Below are 15654 nucleotides of genomic sequence, written 5' to 3'. Positions count from 1 at the left end.
TTGTGTCAAAGTGTCATTTTGTCAGTGTAGTTCCATGAAAAGATATACTGGTACTTGAAAATCTGCAGAAATGCGAGGGGTGTACTCACTTTTGTGATACACTGTGCGTCTATATCGCAGATGGCGCGGAATCGATGTACTGTCAGTTCAGCAATATCTAGGCACTGCAGGTTTTAAGGCCACATAAAAATGAGTGGGTTGCGTAAAAATGGGATCCGACATCAAAACAGTTCCAAACAAAATCACAAGAATGACGCACTGTTTTGAGTTTGACAACTGCTGTGTTTGGGATTTGCGTTTGGAGCAGTGTAAGAAGCTCTGCGTTGTATGCAATGGGCATTGAGCAATGTGCCACACATCGATTCTGGTCATGGGAGGCTATAAATCCACTAATCGTGTGTGTACTTACAGTGGAGCAAATAAGTATTTAGTCAACCACTAATTGTGCAAGTTCTCCCACTTGAAAATATTAGAGAGGCTTGTAATGGGTAAACCTCAACCATGAGAGACAGAATGTGGGGGAAAAAAAAAAAAAAAAAAACAGAAAATCACACTGTTTGATTTTTAAAGAATTTATTTGCAAATCATGGTGGAAAATAAATATTTGGTCAATACCAAAAGTTCATCTCAATACTTTGTTATGTACCCTTTGTTAGCAATAACGGAGGCCAAACATATTCTGTAACTCTTCACAAGCTTTTCACACACTGTTGTTGGTATTTTGGCCCATTGCTCCATGCACATTTCCTCTAGAGCAGTGATGCTTTGGGGCTGTCGTGGGGCAACATGGACTTTCAACTCCCTCCACAGATTTTCGATGGGGTTGAGATCTGGAGACTGGCTAGGCCACTCCAGGACCTTGAAATGTTCTTACGAAGCCACTCCTTTGTTGCCATGGCTGTGTGCTTGGGATCATTGTCATGCAGAAAGACCCAGCGACATCTCATCTTCAATGCCCTTGCTGATGGAAGAAGATTTTCACTCAAAATCTCTCGATAAATGGTCCCATTCATTCTTTCCTTTACACAGATCAGTTGTCCTGGTCCCTTTGCAGAAAAACAGCCCCAAAGCATGATGTTTCCACCCCCATTCTTCACAGTGGGAATGGTGTTCTTCGGATGCAATTCAGTATTCTTTCTCCTCCAAACACGAGAACCTGTGTTTCTACCAAAAAGTTCTATTTTGGTTTCATCTGACCATAACACATTCTCCGTGTGCTCTTACGGATCATCCAAATGCTGTCTAGCGAACCGCAGACGGGCCTGGACGTGAACTAGCTTCAGCAAGGGGGCACATCTGGCAGTGTAGGATTTGAGTCCCTGGCGGCACATTGTGTTACTGATAGTAGCCTTTGTTACTATGGTCCCAGCTCTCTGTAGGTCATTCACTAGGTCCCCCCGTGTGGTTCTGGGATTTTTGCTCACTGTTCTTGTTATCGTTTTGACGCCACGGGGTGAGATCTTGCATGGAGCCCTAGATCGAGGGAGATTATCAGTGGTCTTGTATGTCTTCTATTTTCTAATAATTGCTCCCACAGTTGATTTCTTTACACCAAGCGTCTTTCCAGCCTGGTGCAGATCTACAATTTTGTCTCTGGTGTCCTTCGACAGCTCTTTGGCCTTGGCCATAGTGGAGTTTGGAGTGTGACTGACTGAGATTGTGGACAGGTGTCTTTTATACCGATAATGAGTTAAAACGGGGGCCATTAATACAGGTAACGAGTGGAGCCTCGTTAGACCTCGTTAGAAGAAGTTAGACCTCTTTGACAGCCAGAAATCTTGCTTTTTTGTCGGTGACCAAATACTTATTTTCCACTCTAATTTGGAAATAAATTCTTTAATAATGAAACAATGTGATTTTCTATTTTTTTTTCCACATTCTGTCTCTCATGGTTGAGGCTTACCCATGTTGACAATTGCAGGCCTCTCTCATCTTTTCAAGTAGGAGAACTTGCACAATTGGTAGTTGACTAAATACTTATTTACCCCACTGTAAGTGCGAGTATGGGAGGTCACAGTGATGTCGCTTGGCTTTGTTCCAACTGTGTTGCTTGATGAGTATATTATCTTTTTCAACCTTTGTGTCTGCCTGTGTCGGGGTGTGTGTGACAAGCGTGAGTGTGTATGTTGGGGCCATGTTTTACTGGAGTGCTTCTTTTTGGTAGAACATGAAGCTACAGAAAGTTACAAAGGCACACATAACCTCCTCCTTAAGACCTGTTAATTCGGAGTCATTTGCTGAGCTCATGAGTCTTCTTGTACGTCTTGTCTGTCGTTCACAGTGGTGAAAATTTATATCAAATGACCTCACAGTTGGAGTGTGTGGCTTGGAACCCTGTCAATACACTGGCATCCACCGTGAAGAGGTAGGGACTCATCCATCGCACTCTTTACGAAGCAGACTGACGGGTAGACTTTTTGAAAATAGAAAATAAAGTGCAGGAACAGTGGGTTGTGCAATCTGCTTTTTACACTGTGAAATTACTATGAGCAAGATGAAGTACATGTGACGGTGGTGTTATTCACATTTGATTATCCATTGTGGCTAGCAGCCAGCTCAGAGTGCTCCTTGTAGATTACTAAATAAATTTCACTCATATACTATATACTAGCTTATTGCTTAAAACGAGTCTGTTAAGCTTTTTTTCAGCTAGCTATTTTTCTTATTTTAAGAAATCTAAGAGCACTGGCAGATAATTTCAATTATTTCTAGTAGATTTACACTGAAAACAAGGGAATTTAACCAGTTTTAAGGAGGTGTGTTTTTGCAGTGTAGTTTTTTCCATACCATCATGCTTCATCAAGTACCCTATGACAAATGAACAAAAAAAAACATTACAAAATGGAAAAACTTGACGTAAAGTTTCTGAGAAGGCCGATACATCTACAGTACTAGTATATGCTCTTTTCATGGTAAACTGAAATGAAATTGAAAACGTGCAATAAAATGCAGTGTAAAGGTCCACCCACACTGTTCCACTGTGATGTGTCATCATGACCTGCAAATGCCTTTAGAGTCAGCAGGCATCCATCATAGTTAGCAGATGAATGTGTGTGAGTGTTGGGGGGGCCAGTGGGTGGGTGCTTGTGTGCATGTGTGTTTGCTCATGTATGTACAGTATATGTGTGTGTTAAACAGGTTTGATGCTGAAAGACTGATTAAAAAGTGTCTTCTATCAAGCTGTTCATATGTTGTGCTCTATCAATATGCGTTCAGACAGGCATGAGGGAGTTAGGTTGAGGAGGAAGAGATGAGAGGGAGGAGGAGGTGGGAGTCGATGGAAGAGAATGAGATAAAAAGGAACTGCATGGGCCAATGGAGGAAGAGGAAGCATTGGGGAGTTCAGCACACTTTTAGTTTAGGTCACACAAACACACACTGTGTGTTTTTTTTGTGAATTTTTGAGGACATGAAACATGGTCGTCATATACTGGCTGTAGCATATATGCGGACCAGTGAGTCTTGTGGTACAAGTACAAATGGTGTTACGGGGCTACCTCTCGTGCTATGTGAAGAAACTGAATTAAAATTGAAAACTTTTACTTTACAGTGCAATTGTATTTAACTTGGAAGTAAAAAAAATGCAATTGATAATTTTGAATGGTGAGTCTTAAACATTTATTTAGATAGAATGTGTACTTGATTTTATGTCTAATTTGGAATTATTATTTAAGTAGAGGTGTGCATCGGCACTGCCCTCACGATTCGTTTCGATTATGATTCGGAGGGCCACGATTCGATTTGATTCAGAGGGTCACGATTCGATACGGTTAGATTCGGCAATGCATCGCGATGCATTAAAGCCTGGGATGCATTAAAATTCTAAAGCAAAGCATATTTTTCGTGAATCATGAGGCAACACAAGCGGTCAGACATTAAACAACTTTTTATTGCCTCTTGTGTCACTCCCGGTTGAAGTCAAATGAAAATTGTATACTTTCAGATATATATATATTTTTTTTTAATTAAAAAAAAACAGATCACAGCATTTAATTAGTGCTTTGAATGAGACCAGGGCTTTCTCTTTTTTTTTTTTACACACAGTAGCAGCCTTTCACAGAGTGCAACATCTGAACTCCTGTGCAAAATAACAGTCACTGTATTTTAGTCACAACGACCCATCAATAAAAATATTCAAGTAAATATTAAAGAAAACGACAAAGAAAATATTGTAGTGCAGCAGCATCTTTATCACAAAATGTCAATCATTTACGTGTGGGTCGGGCCGGACTTCTGGCTAACTTTTTTTAAATAAATATATATTTGTAAACTAAAACGATGTATGGATGTTAAACTAAGGAATACTTGTTATAAAATAAATAAATTGAAAAAAACAGAAGGCGCTTTGGTAATCCCAAACATGAGCCGCAATTTAGCCAGTGCATTGGTTGCGCACATGAATGCCGTGGGCCCGCCCTAATTTTAATCTTCCCCTCGCGCTCTAGTGCTCTCAGCGAGTCTGCAACTCTGCATCCTGGTATTTTCTTTTCGAATTTCGATATAGAGCCCCAAGAGGCGAAAAGCAAACTAAAGACAGGGGGATTGAAAAGGCAAGAATCCACGAGTGGTGTGTGGAAAGGATTTAAATTGATAGTGGAAGATGCATACAGAAAACTGTGTCGGCCTTGCCGAATGCAACAAATGTGGCGCGCGCTTTGCTCTCGTACGAGAGCAGAAAGACTGGCATCTTCACGCTGAGCAGACATTTTAAAAACTGTGCTGGCCTAAAAGATGATATTAGTCACACATCGTTATTATCATTTGTTTCGAGGGCTGCACCTCTTCGTGCTAAGCAGGACATCGTGGAGTTCGTGCATGGTGTTCCTTAAAATGTTATTATTTATTTTGTTTCAGTGCTCCTTAAGGCAGCTTGTTCTTTTGATGCAAGTCATTAAAATAAAGAATGTTATTTAAAAGTTTTTTGTTTATTTTTGTATATGCAGCTGTTCCTCTCCTCGTCAGAGAGGCGCGTTCATGTGAGCACAATATCCCAAACAGAAATATATTTAACATACTGTACATTTCCAGCGTTATTTCGTTGTGTACATGCATTTATAATGATCATAAAAAAATGTAGATTTTTTAAACATTAAGAAAACTTGCGTTTTTTTCCTGCCAACTCGAAGAAATTAAAATAAATGTCTTTTGCTGCATTTTGCCAAGTAAATGAGCATGAACTATCCACCTGATAGAACAGACACACAAATATAAACAATATACATTTTTATTGAATATGCATCTTATAGTCTTGTTTATCTTGGAGAATTTGTTACAAAAGACAGGTTTTAATTTATCATTATGCACATAGGCATCGTCACAATTGTGATCACACAACACAACCACGCATTGCATCCCCCCATTTGCTCCTCCTGTTGAGCCCTCACAAGTCAAACAGGCTCGGGCCTACAAATGAAACGTACATTTTCGGGGTCTCGGCCTTTAATACACGCGGGCTGGTTCAGTTCGGGCTGGATTTTTTAGGCCCGAACTAAGCTCTAATCGAGAGAGCAGAGAGATAGGACATAACATAACAATGGCTGAAGCGGAGAAAGAGGGAGCGAAAAAGATTATTGATGCACCTAACACATTGAAAGCAGACATCTGGAGACATTTTGGCTTCCACGAGGTTGGTGGAAAACTTGACCAGAGTTATGCGGTGTGTAAAAAAATGAAAAATGAGAATAATAATACAAATGGGGAAACCAAATCCGTTGCATCACAGGAATTGCGCAGGGAAGATTTTTGAACGTACTTATATATTTTAAAATGCGCTGAATCGATTCGGCTTGTTGCCCGCATCGAAACGAATCGTCCATGCCCTGCATCGGGATGCACCGCCGCATCGATTATTCTTGACAACCTTATATTTAAGTGCTGTTTTTCTGTTCTTATATTTACATATAAGATAAATTAGGAATAAATTTTAGGGGATCTAGCTGTGAACTCAAGAACATACATTCTTGTTTTGTAGTTTAATGATGGTTATTCTACGTGGTGCAAATTTTTTTGCAGTATGATTGAAATGGTTTACAGGGATTTATGTTTTCAGTGTTTGTGCTGTATGACCTGGATTGGCACTGTCGGGGAGGTATTTATTTTTCAATCTATGTATTTTCGTTTTTATTGTAGTTTGCAAAGGTTTTGAAATGCATATGTAGTACTGAAAGCTTTTTCCGTCCAATCATTGCTTTCGGTACAGTGGTATGAAAAAGTATCTGAACCTTTTGGAATTTCTCACATTTCTGCATAAAATCACCATCAAATGTGACCTGATCTTTGTCAAAATTACACAGATGAAAAAACAGTGTCTGCTTTAGCTAAAACCACCCAAATATTGATAAGTTTTCATGTTTTAATGAGGATAGCATGCAAACAATGACAGAAGGAAGGAAATAAATAAGTGAACCCTCTGCCTAAGGAGACTTAAAGAGCAATTGAAACCAATTTTAACGGTTTAAGTCAGGTGTGTGCCCAATCACTGATGAGTGGTTTAAAGCTGCCCTGGCCTTTGGTAAGAATTGTCTTGATTGGAAGCATTGTCTGATATGCATCATGGCGCAGTCAAAAGAGCTGTCTGAGGCCTACGATCAAAGATTGTTGATGTGTATAAAGCTGGGAAAGGATACAAAACCATCTTTAAAAGTCTGGATGTTCATCAATCAACAGTCAGAGAAGTTGTCTACAAATGGAGATAGTTTGGGACCGTTGCTTCTCTCTCAAGGAGTGGCCGACCACCAAATATGACGCCAAGAGTTCAGCGCAGAATATTCAGAGAGGTAAAAATGACTCCTAGAGTGTCTGCTAAAGACTTACAGAAATCACTGACACAGTCCAATATCTCTGTGCACACATCAACTATATGTAAAAGTATGGCCAACAATGGTGTTCATGGGAGGACTCCGCGGAGGAAGCCACTGCTGTCAAAAAAAAAAACAAAAAACATTGTTGCTCGTTTAATGTTCGCAAAAACACACTTTGGCTAAATATTTTGTGGCCTGATGAAACCAAAGTTAAATTGTTTGGGAGTAACACACAACATCATGTGTGAAAGGTGAAAGGTGTGAAATAGAACGGCTCATGCCGTGAAGCATGGTGGAGGGAGCATCATGATTTGGGGCTGTTTTGTTGCCTCAGGGCCTGAACGACTTGGAATCATTCATGAAAGAATGAATTCAAAAGTTTATAAGGACTTTTTGCAGGAAAACCTGTGGCCATCTGTCAGATAGTTGAAGCTAAAAAGAAGATGGATGCTGCAACAAGACATTGATCCAAAACACAGAAGTAAATCAACTTCAGAATGGTTTCAGAAGAACAAAATACACAATCTGGAGTGGCCTAGTCAACGTCCAGACATGAACCCCATTCAGATGCTGTGGCATGACCTAAAGACAGCGATTCATGCCAGACATTCCAGGAATCTGATTGAACTACAGCAGTTTCGTAGAGAAGAATGGGCCAAGATTTGATGTGCCAAATTGATCTGCAGCTACAGGAAGTCTCTGGTTGAAGTTATTGCTGCCAAAGGGGGGGCCACAGAATATTAAATGTGATGATTCACTTACTTATTTTTCCCCCTTCTGTCATTGTTTGCATACCATCCTCATTAAAATATGAAAACCTGTAAATGTTTGGTTGTTTTTAGTTAAAGCAGACACTTTTTTTCATCTTTGTGATTTTGACAAAGATCAGATCACATTTGGTGGAGAGTTTATGCAGAAATGTGAGAAATTCCAAAAGGTTCAGATACGTATTTCATACCACTGCATCACCACAGTGAAACAGTCTCAGAGCACTGAAAGTTTCTTGTAATAGTTTTGTGAATTGTTTGATTTATTAGAAGAAAGCTTATTATTTTGTTACTGTATGGTGCCCCTTAAAAATTCATTCATGGTTGTAATTCAACAATCCGAGTGGTTTGTAGGCTACTAAGCCCTGCTTTTAAAAGAAACTCATAGTGACAAAAAGGGTACTCTTTGTGAACAGTTGTGTTGTTTAATACATTATGATGGTGACGTTCCCAGTGTAGCAGCTGTACCTGTGCACACATATTAAAGACAAGAGCTTTCACTGTGTATGTTATCAGACAAAGGTGTTGAAAGTTAGTCTTGCAGATGTGTCTCACAATGAAAGCACTGTTCTGCTCTGCCAAATGTGAGTGCTCTAATGATAAGCCATTTAACAGTTAACAGCTATCTTTTTACTCTTATGCAATGTCACATTGTGGGGACTGGGTCATTTCCCAGAATTTCTCCTTGGTCACATTGTCCATGTCTTCCAAAGGGATCAGCCAGGAGACATACTGTGGTATCTCCTACCTGGGTCCTACTACCTGGCCTTGTAGGCCACTGGTGCCTTGTAGGCAGCGCGCACGCAGTGTCCTCCCAATGTGGTGGTGCAGAAACTCCACACTGGGACCTCCTGAATGACCGAGTTTCACACTCTACTTACCTGTAAGAGAAAACCTATACACCCTGGTTAAAAAAAAAAATTATTTTGTCTTTTTAAATCTGTGATCCGTGAGCTTGTTTTTTTTTTGTTTGTTTGCTATTAATGTCAACTACCGAAAATTTGAGAGTTTTTATCTTTTGGCTCACCTTCCTCTTCACCTAGACCAGTGCCTCTCAATTATTTTCTGATACGCCCCCCAGGAAGACAAACATTTTACACCATCCAACTCTCTGCCGTAATTGTAAATAGTATCATTTGTGTATAAAATTATTATTATTATTAATAATTTTTATTATAAGTACACCTCTGCGTAACATTGTGTCATTTTTACTATTAAGGAAGAATAAGGAAGGAATAGATCAACTTGCAATAAAGTATTTAGTTTATTTACTTATTTAGTAGTTTTTGACCATTTAATACTGAAAAGTAAAATTGCATAAAATAATAATAAATTCAAATTGATGAGAAACATTAACTCATGAGGACAATATGCCAAACAATTTGATCGAAAAAACAAAAATTAATTGAGCAAAAACAACAGTGTCACTGGACAGAGGGACAGTTGTTATTTTTTGCTACAAGCAGTATCAGCTCCTTTGCTATAGTGTAGGGTTTTTTGTGCACTGCGCAACATGGTATGCATGATGGTCGCAGTGCTCACTGGTTTACTGAAGTAACACTGACAACCCAATTGTTGACAATATTCAGCACGTTTTCTCTGAAAAAAAATCAAGCAGCTTATCAATGTGATTGAGGTCGAATGCCTTTTAGCGGCGTCTTAATTGATTTGGCTTCCTGCTGTCCGCTGCAATCATTTTTAGACGCAGTAAAAGACTGGTCTTTCCTCGTCTCCCACTGTATTAAAAGTCAAAGCCAAAAGCTTCATATCATATTTCTTCATCATAGCTTCTTAGATCTTCATATCTCCAGTGCTCTTTGCTGTGTGATCCTGTTTGGTTAAAAAATACCGCGCACACTCTGAAAATGAGAGTGGCACTGCCAACCACTGAGTGGATGTGAAATTAGACTTTATTGTGGTACAGCAAAAAGTATGTTCCCCGAGATCACATGGCCACCCCGGCATTGCTCTGTGCACCCCTGGGGGGAGTACACCCCACTATTTGAGAAGTACTGACTTAGAAAAACTCCACATCATTTCAGATACTACACTCATCCGCCTGAGAACAACTCCACATCATTTCAGATAATACACTCATCTGCCTGGCCTGTACCAGCCTCCCTCACTCAAGACAAACTACTTGAAATCTACTTATTACAAACAGAAAAGGACAATACCAACCTTTTCTAACTGTGGACCGTGATCTCAGATTTAAAGGTGCTGATTCTCTACCCAATTACTCTACATTTGGCTGATAAGTGCTACAGTGGAAGTTAAGAATTGTGGTTTGATGAAGTCAATGGAATCAGATGAGCACTGAAGTCCCCCCGCAGAACCAAGGAGTCCTCAACTGCAATGCGCTCCAGTATCCACTTACAAAGGGTACTTATAGCTGTTCATTGCAAAGGCAAACAAATTAGTCAGTGCCCATCTTCCTGAGTAAAAAGTAAACTCGATGGGATCAGACATGGCCATCCAGCTCATGCCATTGAGCCTCACCTCTAGCCTTGTAGACCCCACTGACCCACATTTGAGCAAGTGAAAACATGTTCTAATCATTTCATTATTTACGAGAGGTTTCTAAGCCATTCTTTGTCTTGTTGTTTAACTACCCAGATAGCAAAATATAACTGAAGCAGACATGGGCCAGATGTACTGCAAATTTTGACCCAACTTCGTAAAACAGATCCGCCCCAGTGTCTTTTTGAACAATGGCCCAAACTCACTCAGGATTCACTTGCCAGATTAACAACCAGTTTTTGGACCAGAACTTACAACACTTCTTTTTAATGCAATTTATTAATGCTAACATATTAATGCAACATACAACAAAACAATATAAAAAAAAAAAATTCACAAAATATCTTAATTGGAACAAGCAACTCAACATTAAAGACTACCCATTTTTTAGACTGTAAACAACATGTTGTATTTGTTAAGGTGCTGGTGTAACGGGGGACGTAATTCATTGACGGTGAGAGGGACTGGTAGATAGATGGTAGATGTCCAAAGAATCCAGACAAGCTGTAGAGGATCATGGTGGGAAAAACACAAAATGAGCTCAGTATCAGGATTACAAGATTCTTTGTTAGCTGAAAGTCACATACCTATAGTTGAGTTGTTGATCTAGCGATGATGTGAGGCCAATGACCGGTTTAAGAAAGCTGCTGACGATGATCAGCGGCACCTGGTCCCAGGCTCACCCATCTGTGCAATCAAGGCGACAATTGAGTCAAAACTGTCATAGTGCACAGTCTGCCCCGAAACAATGCGTATCATTTGGAGTGTCATAATGCTGATCCGGGCCGCATCTGGCGCACCGATGTTAAGCGGGTGTGATTGCTATGCGGACTTAGCGAGCTGAGACCGGATCCAGCACGCAGATGCCTGCTATTGGCGTAGGATCTGTTTGGCCTGTTGACCCTACCAGGGAGTAGTTCAGTTGTGTGCCTCAAATCATTGAGAAACGCTTACAATTTTGAGGTGATGGCTCAAGTAGGAAGTGTTTTTACTAGCTTTTTGCTACTAAGTTCCATGTGGTATACGCTTAGACCCTGCAAATTGCCGTAAACAGAAGTTAAATTAAAACGAGGCAAATAATTGCTAGTTCTTGCAAAAGTTTTTTTTGTCTTGTCTTTGTCAACCTTGTACATTCTTCTTTTGCATGTAGGGGCTCCATAGGGGATAAAGGCTGGATGTATTCCGTATTATGCACTCAAATTGTATGCCTAGTGAATAGTGATATTCTGGTCCATTTTAGTGTCCCGAAGTACTGATTTGTCCCTACTCAAGTCTTGTCTTCTCTTTGTGTGTTGTCAGTCATACAGGGGGCTACGACAGTGACCCCAGCGCACCCATGGTGTACAGTTGCAGTACACAGTACCGGATACACACGCATGGCGTCTTCAGGGGAATACAGGTATGTCTCTGAGCTCACTATTCAACCATTCAAAATCACTTTATTTCGTGGGAAGATACAGTACCGTATATGTTCTATACGCTAGGAAGATTAAAAACAGTAAACCTGAGGACGAAGTAAGCCTATGTGTTCTCAAGAGAATTTAGAAGGAAAATACACAAGTACTTTATTATGATTAAAACAGGTCTGTCAAGCGGCATAGATTTTTTTCTGCTCATGCTCTGTCTGTTGACCTGGTGATGAACTATGTGGCTAACCATGCTTTATGACGTTCTGTTACCTTTATGATGCGATATGAACGATGCTTTTAGATATTTGTCACGCTCTTGTATAGGCCTACGATTCTTGCAATCTTTTTATTCTTTATAATTCCCTCTCAAGAATTCTCAGTGGTTTTGACTACAATTTATGTCTTTGCACCAATTGTGGACTGTCTAACAGTGCTAGGGAGCTGCACTTTCTAAAAACTGGTTAAGCATAGCCTAGATATGATTGACTCAGCATCTGCAGGTCAGCTTTGCCTTGCCCTGCATGAAAAAGATCACCCTTCTTGGATCAAGATTAGTTTTGTCATCACCCAGTATATATTTTTAGACTCAAAATAAATTTCTTGCCAGAATGAAAGCGAATATGAATGTTAAGTCTGGAAATCTACCATCTGAATCTTTTGTTTCCACTCAACCCTCTCAGCAGATGTCTAATTTAGAACCGGAGCAAACCGTAAGTCACTATGTTGTTTCTGAATCTTGTGGAATCACTAAAATAAAATGGCAGTGAGCTTCCACCACATTCATTTTTTATTCTGCTTGTTGCCATTTGAAATAAATTGGTTGACTCCCTCGCTGTTGTATCAGCTAGCTAACAGGTCAAGTTATTGAATTAGCCATTCCAAAATGGGACGGTCTTTTTCGTGCAATTCACAGATGGTCTATATGCACAGAAAAAACTAAGAAGCATTGCCGAAACTAGAAGAATAAGTAACTGATAGACAAGTAGAGCTACTGCTGGGCCATCTCCCAGACAGAACAAGAAATCACAAAGGATTTTCACAAGTAAATCGTGCGTTTCTTAAGCCTCTGATGATGGAGAGAACAATGTTTGAACACAAAAAATGGCACCTTAGGAGCAGAGCTATTTTGTGACAAACGTGACATGTTAATGATAAGACAATTGTTTTCCCACGTTTTCTCTGTCACACGGACCATGCATTCATTTATGGTTAGTGGTGTTTGTTCAATGCTATGCTTAATATAGTTCTTAATTATCTAAGGAATATTAAACGTTTTCTTATTGTAATCTAAGATTGGTAACAGCTAGCAATAACTGGAAGGATTGGAGCAATTTACAACCAACAAATATTCTCTAAGACCTTTTGTAGCTTGTGAACATACAATTTGGCAAATTTCAGTCAATGATTTACACATTCTGTAGACTAATGATACATTGGCTGTCACTGCTTTGGAACATAGTGCTTTATGGTTCTAGGGCTGCTTTGCTAGCACAGGCTGTCTTGAATCCGCAAAGTGCAAAGACATTTTTAGAGAATCACTGTATTTTAGACAGAAATAAATAACAGAAATAAATAGGTCATGTGCTGGTATGATATTATGACTGTATGATAACCTTAAACGAAAATATTAGTTTCACGGTATCACGGTATTGCAATTACAGCTCTAAAATGTGTTACTTAGAGAAATCTGGGTTTAACAAAAAAAAAAAAAAAAAAATTCCATCGAAGAGGATTTTTATTTTTCAAAACATATAAGCAAATTGGAACATAAGTATAATGTTAAGTTAAGAATACATTTTTTAAAAAATTATTTATATATTCTAAATAAAATAAATGCAGTCCTTTAGGTGAGCTTAAACCCACAGCCACAGCTCAACAATATTACCATCAGAGCAAAAATAATTGAATCATTTTCTATAAAAAGCACGTGTGTATGACTCGTATTATGTTTACATTATACACACACTCTTTCTCAACACAGACAGCTGCCAGAGAGAAAAGAACATGTTTTGCCACTGTTAGACACACTAAGCATGCTGGAGTTAACTCTTGTAGTTGGTGGGAAACGTTCGTGACAATATTTACTAACCCTTTATTTCGAACACATACGAAATCATATTGAAGGTATTGCCTCCACGGTAGCCGACCTCCGCAAATATGTTTTACATGTCAGTTAGCCCTTCTCCTCTAAGCCGCGGCCATCTGTAACTTTTCTGTAGCCAAAGTATTTTTGGGACATAAAAAATAGTTACCGTAATTTTCAGACTATAAATCGCTACTTTTTTCCCTAATTTTGAATCCTGCAGCTTAAAGTCTAGTGCGGCTTATTTGTCGATTTATTTGGGTTAATAGGTAACACTTTATTTGAAAGCGGCATCATAAGACTTTCATAAGACCGTCATAATTATGACATGACATTATCATGGGCATTATTGATTGCTTATGACAGATGTCATTAAGTTTCATCTGGCAAATTATGTCACTAACATTTATGCCCAGCTCTTTTACATCCATTCAAAAGTGAGATAATCTGCCGCATAACACTGAATGACATCTGTTAAAAGCATTCATTCATGCTTATAGTGGAGCAAACATACACATGGACACTGGTGATTAAACTTAAGTGAAAATTCCAATTCAATAAAGTCACAAAACAAAACGTTTAACACAATGTCTTGGGCCCAACATGACAGAGGTCAACATAACAAGAGGCTTTAACCAAACTGACCGCTAGACCCATCTCTGGAGCTGCTTAAATAAAGACAGACTCTACTAATGACCACCTGAGGGAGGTACAGCATGACAACCAATTAACCAAACATTGACTTAATTAAACAACAACAGATGGAAAAAACACACACATCAACTCAAAACAATAATTGACTAATGTGCATATAAACAAACAGTGAAAACCCTACCCCAAACCATATTTAAATCAACTTAAATATCCCCCCTCCAGAATGGTAGTTGCCAGATCTTAAACAGCTGTGGTCGTTACCTCAAATTAGAAAATTAGATCCCATAAACATTCAGACAAATGTTAACCAAAGTGTTCGTGTCCAAAATAAATCACATAACACACTAAATCTTGAAACACTAAATTGTGGTGGTAGTGGTGGCCACCACAATGCTCATGACAGTGTTATGTCATAATTATGATCGTCTAATGACAGTCTTTTGGCGCCACCGTCAAATAAAGTGTTACCAAATAACATAACTAGCAATTAATGAAACAACTGGAATAGTAACTGAAGAAATAATCAGCAAAGAACATGAATTTTGATTATTTACATCTGTAGCGCTGCAATGCATGCTAGAGGCATGTCTGACAACAACAGTAATGTTGGCAGGTGGCAGCAGAGGTTGACTGTCTCCCCCTTATGGCCAAATGAAGCTTCTTGAAGCAATGAAGTTTTGCAGCCAATTGGTTCAAAACTTCACGGTGGTTCATTTGGTCTTATGACAGACACTTATAATACAGTGAGGATAGCTGCGGCTTATAGTCCAGTGCAACTTTTGTATTAACAAATGCCGTTTTCGTGTCAAATTTAGTGGGTGGCAGCATATAGTCAAGTGCACCTTATAGTGCGAAAATTACGGTAATACTTTAGGGACGATGGAAAAATTTTGCGGTTTTTAAACCTTGAGGATTTCATACTACAGTATACCTTAAAACCGGTAATCGGCACATGTCTAATTGGATCTATCGCAGTGGCCTGCTATAAACCCGGATCAAAATCTTCCTGAACATCTGGGGCAGAAGCTGAAACATGCAGTTTGGAGAAAGTAACCTTCAAGTCTGAGACATGAGACAACTGCATGAGTGGTTTATTCATGAAGATTGGGCTATAATACCTCCTCTAAAGTGCTAAAATCGCATTAAAAGTTACAACAATCTTTTGATTGTAGTGATTGTCTCAAGGGTTGTGCAACAAAACAAGAGTAGCCTAACACAATTTGCCATCCTTTTTGTTCAGGCCTGTTTCGTTATAATTTTTTTTTCTGTTTGATCCAAATACAAAAGAAATCTCTTATTTTCATTGGTTGCTTATAAATTATTGTGAGTGTGTGCATGAATGGTTGCTTGTCTCTGGGTGCCTTGTAACTGGCGAGCAACCTGTTAAAGACCAAATGTGAAGTAAGGTTGGCCAACCATGT

At 39.2% G+C, this 15654-nt stretch overlaps 1 protein-coding gene across 9 annotated transcripts in view; it reads left to right on the top strand.

Annotated features, from left to right (window-relative positions):
* Positions 1 to 15654, top strand: part of wt1a (WT1 transcription factor a) — a 54554-nt gene that overhangs the window by 21039 nt on the left and 17861 nt on the right. For 3 of the 9 annotated variants that reach the window (XM_057837537.1, XM_057837536.1, XM_057837542.1), the window contains exon 5: positions 11387 to 11486. In XM_057837537.1, the coding sequence (XP_057693520.1) occupies positions 11387 to 11486 (100 nt within the window). Of the gene's footprint in view, positions 1 to 2281; positions 2366 to 8244; positions 8451 to 10904; positions 11051 to 11386; positions 11487 to 11871; positions 12207 to 15654 lie in introns of those variants that run through there. The other 6 variants (XM_057837535.1, XM_057837534.1, XM_057837538.1 and 3 more) reach the window with 5 other exon arrangements.

The sequence above is a fragment of the Corythoichthys intestinalis genome, chromosome 5 (genome assembly GCF_030265065.1).
Source record: "Corythoichthys intestinalis isolate RoL2023-P3 chromosome 5, ASM3026506v1, whole genome shotgun sequence".
In the NCBI taxonomy this organism is placed as follows: domain Eukaryota; kingdom Metazoa; phylum Chordata; class Actinopteri; order Syngnathiformes; family Syngnathidae; genus Corythoichthys; species Corythoichthys intestinalis.
Note: the sequence above shows the minus strand (reverse complement) of the source record. Positions and strands in the feature narration are given on the sequence as shown.